General features: G+C 50.0%; 1 protein-coding gene across 1 annotated transcript in view; it reads left to right on the top strand.

Moving 5' to 3' along the window:
- The first annotated feature begins 1,074 nt into the window (after positions 1-1,074).
- MAP2K1 (mitogen-activated protein kinase kinase 1) overlaps positions 1,075-6,000 on the top strand; it is a 118,558-nt gene continuing 113,632 nt past the window's right edge. Inside the window, exon 1 of the mRNA XM_010363604.2 lies at positions 1,075-1,627. Coding sequence (XP_010361906.1) covers positions 1,548-1,627 — 80 coding nt within the window. The 5' untranslated portion in view covers positions 1,075-1,547. The remainder of the gene's footprint in view (positions 1,628-6,000) is intronic.

Here is a 6,000-nt window from a genome sequence, read left to right as displayed (position 1 = left end):
TTGCTCTGTAGCCCCGGCTGGTGTGCAGTGGTGTGATCATAGCTCACTGCAGCCTCAAACTCCTGGGCTCAAGTGATCCTCCAGCCTCAGCCTCCTCAGTAGCTTGGACTACAGCTGCACACAACCATTCCCAGCTAATAGAGATGAGAGTCTCACTATGTTGCCCAGGCTGGTCTCGAACTCCTGGGCTCAAGTGATCCTCTTGCCTGCGCCTCCCAAAATTGAGATTACAGGCGTAAGCCACTGCTCCTGGCCCGAAACACTGTTTTCAAGGCTTTAAAAAATATGCCAATATGGTGAAAACCCGTCTCTACAAAAATACAAAAAGTAGCGGGGCATGACAGCAGGTGCCTGTAATCCCAGCTACTACTCTGGAGGCTGAGGCAGGAGAATCTCTTGAACCTGGGAGACGGAGGTTGTAGTGAGCCGAGATCACGCCACTACATGCCAGCCTAGGCGACTGAGGGATACTCCGTCTTAAAAAAAATAAAAAGTTCCCAAGTCTGAAAAAGAAAAAAAAAATCATCAACCTGCTCTCAAAAACTGTTGCAATATACAATCTCATCAGCACGGAGTATCCACTTCCTTGCACCCTTCTCAGTAGTATTACCATTAAACAAACAAACAAACAAAATATATATGCGACAGTTTGTTGGGCTCAAAGGAGTCTCTCGACAAGTTTCCTATCCCCCACGCTGCCTCTCCTCTGAACACAGGAAGGGTTCCTTTTCCTTATTTATTTTGTTATTTCATTTCCGTCAACACGACTCGGCTTGGGGACAGGGATCGGGGGCAGGCCGGTTACCGCAGAGGTGGAGGCCGCGCAGCACCTGGCCTGGAGGAGCTCACCACGCAGCCACATAGACCTCTTCCCTGCTGGGTCCACCTGCGAGTCTCGGGGCGATAGAGGGCGCCGTGGAGCCCGCAACGGACCCCGCCCCCAGGGCAGCGCGCCGCGCTCCCGTGACGTATTTCCGCGTCATCTGCCGCCGAGGCTTGCCCCCATTGGTTGTCTGAGAGGCAATAGGGGCGGAGCCGAGTGGGAGTGTGGAAAGCGCCGCATCCCGGGTGGGGGGCGAGGCTTCCCCTTCCCCGCCCCTCCCCCGGCCTCCAGTCCCTCCCAGGGCCGCTTCGCCGAGCGGCTAGGAGCACGACGGCGGCGGCGGCACTTTCTCCGGCAGGAGCTGGAGCTGGGCTCTGGTGCACGCGCGGCTGGGCCGCCGGAGCCGGAGGGACTGGTTAGTTGGGAGAGAGGGAGGGAATCCTGGGCTGCCGAACCGCACGTTCAGCCCGCTCCGCTCTTGCAGGGCAGCCCTTCGGCTCTCTGCGCGCGGAGCCGAGTCCCGGGCGGGTGGGGCGGGGGTCCACTGAGACCGCTACCGGCCCCTCGGCGCTGACGGGACCGCGCGGGGCGCACCCTCTGAAGGCAGCTCCGGGGTTAGCGGCCCGGACCTGGTCCTGCGCAGCGGGCGCGGGGCAGCGCAGCGGGAGGAAGCGAGAGGTGCTGCCCTCCCCCCGGAGTTGGAAGCGCCTTACCCGGGTCCAAAATGCCCAAGAAGAAGCCGACGCCCATCCAGCTGAACCCGGCTCCCGACGGCTCCGCGGTTAACGGGACCAGCTCTGCGGAGTAAGTATGAGGCGGGCGGTGAACCTCGGGGCCCGGGCTGGGGAGCAGGAGCGCGCGCCAGGCTCCGTTCTGGTTTGTCACGTACGTCTGGGACTGGCAGGGGGCGAGGAACTCCCGGCCGCCGAGGTATCGGTGACTAAGCACTGATTGTGCTTCTGACTCAGACGAGTTAGCGGATACTGCGGGTCTCGATTCCCCTCTGCACCCCTTTTCCCGACCGTTTTAGTGGTTCCTGGCCACTGTGCAGTCTTCTCCCAAGAAAATAAAAGCTAGTACGTCTCCCCTACCTCCCCCCAGCTCTGTTCTAAATGTGATCCTCTGGGAGTCTGGCCTGTAATGGGGAGAGGAGACTACTGTTTTGGAAAGAATTAAGATCGCATCTGTGCTTTGGAGACCGGCTCAGGTTATTAAGTGCGGAGCATCATCCTCACCTTCATGCCTGACACCTGTGGGGTCTGAGTGCCTTGTTGCAGGTCAACTGCCTGGCCAGCGGGGGCGTGCTGGAAGTCCGTGTGGACTTCGTGGCTTTTCCTTGCTGACTTTGGCAGGGGCGTGCTGGAAGTCTGTGTGGACTTCGTGGCTTTTCCTTGCAGACTTTGGAGGTTCCCGGTCCTTGGCTTTCCTGGGAAATTGCTCAAGAAAGCGGCTTTCTTCTTCATCCGACTCTTCATTCATTCATTCATTCATTCATTGAACAAACCATTTTCTCACTAAGGATTTCCTAGCTTTCCGTACTTGACCAGGAGCCCTTAAACTCCTCACCTGAGGCATGAACACCATGACCTAGAAACCACATGCTAGGTGCTCCATCTCTGCAGCTTCCAACATTGCTCACAAACGAGCACTTGATTTCATTAAATAATGTTGAGGCTGTTTCCTGGGGGTTTCTGAGTTCCCACAACTCGCTTGGGTTCTAGGTAAGGGACAAGACTATGTGAGGGAAAACTGCTTGGCTGGCTAGAGAAATAGCCAGAAAAGATTAGGTTATTATTATTTGCCTTTTTTTGGTGGTGGTTTGCCCAACCTTCAGTAAAGATTAGGTTCTTAATCTTTTTTTACCTGCACACTGCAGACTTTAGGGAGCTAACTGATGAAATCGGGGTAGGCTTGCACCTTCTGCTCTTTGGTGACTTCTGTAACCTCCCTTCCATTCTCTAGATTTTTAGAAAATTTTATTTTTTAAAATTTTATACAGATGGGGTCTTGCTGTATTGCTTAGGCTGGTCTTGAACTCCTGGGCTCTAGCGATCCTCCCAAAGTGCTGGGATTACAGGCATGAGCCACTCTGCCCAGCCAGCTTTCTCTAGATTTTAATAACCTGGGGACCTGTTGGCTTGATGACTTGTTCCATCCCTGTAATGATCACAAGGTCAATGGTGGACCCATGGTGTGTGTTCAACTGTGTTCTTCAGTCCTTCTCCCAGCCGACTCTCTTCTTTAGTCCCCTGTCAGTCCTGTGGGGTCTATTTTGCATGATACTGACTTGTATAGGTAGTTGGATTGTATTATTGCATTGCAAACATTTGTTTTTTTTTTTTGAGTCGGAGTTTCACTCTTGTTGCCCAGGCTGGAGTGCAGTGGTGCAATCTCAGCTCACTGCAACCTTCGCCTCCCAGGATCAAGCGATTATCCTGCCTCAGCCTCCTGAGTAGCCACCACGCCCGGCTCATTTTGTATTTTTAGTATTTTTAGTAGAGACTGGGTTTCTCCAGGTCATTCAGGCTGGTGGCAAACTCCCAGCCTCAGGTGATCCGCCTGCCTCGGCCTCTGAAAGTGCTGGATTACAGGCGTGAGCCACCTCACCGGGCCCATTTATTCAGTTTTAGGATACAGTGTTTCACCCTCTTAAAATAGACAGAAAGTCCTGACTGTTGTTAGGGCAAGTTTTGACCACAGTGGATTCTGGCTGAATGTTGTGGCCTGATTATCCTTGCCTATTTGATTGGAAGTAGATACTGAGTAGAAGTACCTGTTATTCTGTTGTAATTGTGACACCACAACTGTATTCTCTCAAGGAGGAGGGATTTCATTAAAACAGTAAAAGCAGGATGAGAAGACTACCCCAGATTTGGTGGCAGAAAAATTTGGATGGGACTGGGAAGGTCTAAACAGTGGTTAAAAGGTAGGGGCTCTGGAGTCAGGCTAAGTTTGAAGCCTAGCTCTGTTGTGGGTTTTTTTTTTTTTTTTTTTTTTGAGACAGAGTCTCTCTCTGTTACCCAGGCCAGAGTGCAGTAGTGCGATCTTGGCTCACCGCAACCTCCACCTCCCGGGTTCAAGCGATTCTCCTGTCTCAGCCTCCTGAGTAGCTGGGACTGCAGGCACGCGCCACCCCACCCTGCTAATTTTTGTATTTTAATAGAGACAGGATTTTACCATGTTGCTCAGGCTGGTCTCAAACTCCTAACCTGGTGATCCTCCCACCTCAGCCTCCCAAAGTGCTGGGATTACAGCTTGGCCTCTGTTGTGGTTTTGTGACCTGGTTCAAGTCTTTTAGTCTAAGGCTTAGGTTTAGTTTTTTCATCTGCAAAAATGGGGCTAATAGAACCTACTTAGCATAGTTGTGAAGATTAAATGAGGTAGTACATAGTAAACCTTCCAAAGCTGTTGGCTGCTGGTGCCTTTATTACTGCCTAAGTGTTGGACTGAAGGAAACTGGAAGGTGATTTTCATTCATGGTGGTGGATTGTGTGTTAAGGTACCTTTGCTTCTGGACAATCACCTCTCCCTAGTTTAGTTTTTTGTACCGTCTGCATCTATGTCTATGACTCATTACTATGTTACAATAGGAGGCATCTTTGTGTAGACTGCCCAAGATAAACAGGGACTGTTTCCCTATATTTCTTATCACGAATGAGAGGGAAAGCTTTACACATCTTCATCTTTCACTTCTGACAGTGTTTCTCAAGCAAAATGTCCCCCATCTTGTGCTACCAGCAGAAAGAATTCTGTTGCTTTCATGATTTCTGTGATTAGACCAGGGCACAATTTTGAACGTTATCAGACAACGTGAACTAAAGAAGAAGAAAATCCATTTTGACAGTAAAGAACTCTTGGTACCAAATTGGCAAGGTTGCTTTTCCCTTGGCACCTTTTGCTTACCTCTAACATAGCCCTTACCCAATTCAGAGATGGAGTTGGGTAATACGGAACCTGAGGTTGTAGGGGTCCTCAAAGAAAAATCGTGCAAAAATAGCTTTCTTTTGCATATTTTGCAAAAACATGTGAACATATTACTAGGGTCTTAAGTGTTAGAATAAGATAGTATTATTCCTCTGTTTAAAATGTTTTTCTGGTTCTATTGCAGTTATACAAAATCCAAACTCCTTATATTGCACTATGAGACTAAGTGGTCTGCCTGTTGTCCCCACTGCCCCCTCCCACCAATCTCTTTTTTTTTTTTTTTTTTTTTTTTTGAGGCGGAGTCTCGCTCTGTCGCCCGGACTGGAGTGCAGTGGCCAGATCTCAGCTCACTGCAAGCTCCGCCTCCAGGGTTCACGCCATTCTCCTGCCTCAGCCTCCCGAGTAGCTGGGACTACAGGCGCCCGCCACCTCGCCCGGCTAGTTTTTGTATTTTTAGTAGAGACGGGGTTTCACCGTGTTAGCCAGGATGGTCTCGATCTCCTGACCTCGTGATCCGCCCGTCTCGGCCTCCCAAAGTGCTGGGATTACAGGCTTGAGCCACCGTGCCCGGCCGAATCTCTTTAACCACATTTCCTGCCACTCTTTTCTTCCACCACTCTAGTCCTCTTTCACTTCCTCTATGGGATGGTCCATACTCACTGCAGGCTTCTGTACGTGCCGTTCCCTTTGCCTGGAATGAATCACCCCTCCTTCCCTAGGGAGGCAGGAAGCAGTCTTCACCTAAATGTTTATAAACATCTCAGAGGAATGTGGTCCCTCTTTGTCATGTCACCTGAGCTTTTTTTTTTTTTTTTTTTTTTGATACGGGGGTCTCACTATGTTGCCCAGACTGGTTCTTGAACTCCTGGACTCCAGTGATTCTCCCACCTCAGCCTGTTGAGTAGCTGGGACTACAGGTGGCTACTGCTGTGCCTGGCACTCACCTGAGCTTTTAATAAGACTTAATCATTGCAATTTTTTACTGGGGTGTTCTTAATATTTGTCTCTCCTGTACACTATAAACTTTAAACACAGCACTGCCTTTTTTTTTGACTCACCGCTCTGTAAGTACACCCAAAATAGTTCCTGGCACATAATAGGTCCATAGATGTTTGTTGAATCAAGGAGTGAATGAAATTTCTAATATTTGCACAATGGGTTTAATCAAACTTTTTACGTCTTTTCCTTTTCTTTTCCCCTTTATGCTCATTCCTTTTCTCTCCATTTCCTTTTGTTTTAGTCACCCACTCAAC

Source organism: Rhinopithecus roxellana, chromosome 5 (assembly GCF_007565055.1).
Source record: "Rhinopithecus roxellana isolate Shanxi Qingling chromosome 5, ASM756505v1, whole genome shotgun sequence".
NCBI lineage: Eukaryota > Metazoa > Chordata > Mammalia > Primates > Cercopithecidae > Rhinopithecus > Rhinopithecus roxellana.
The sequence above is the reverse complement of the archived record's forward strand: the minus strand, read 5'-3'. Positions and strand labels throughout refer to the sequence as shown.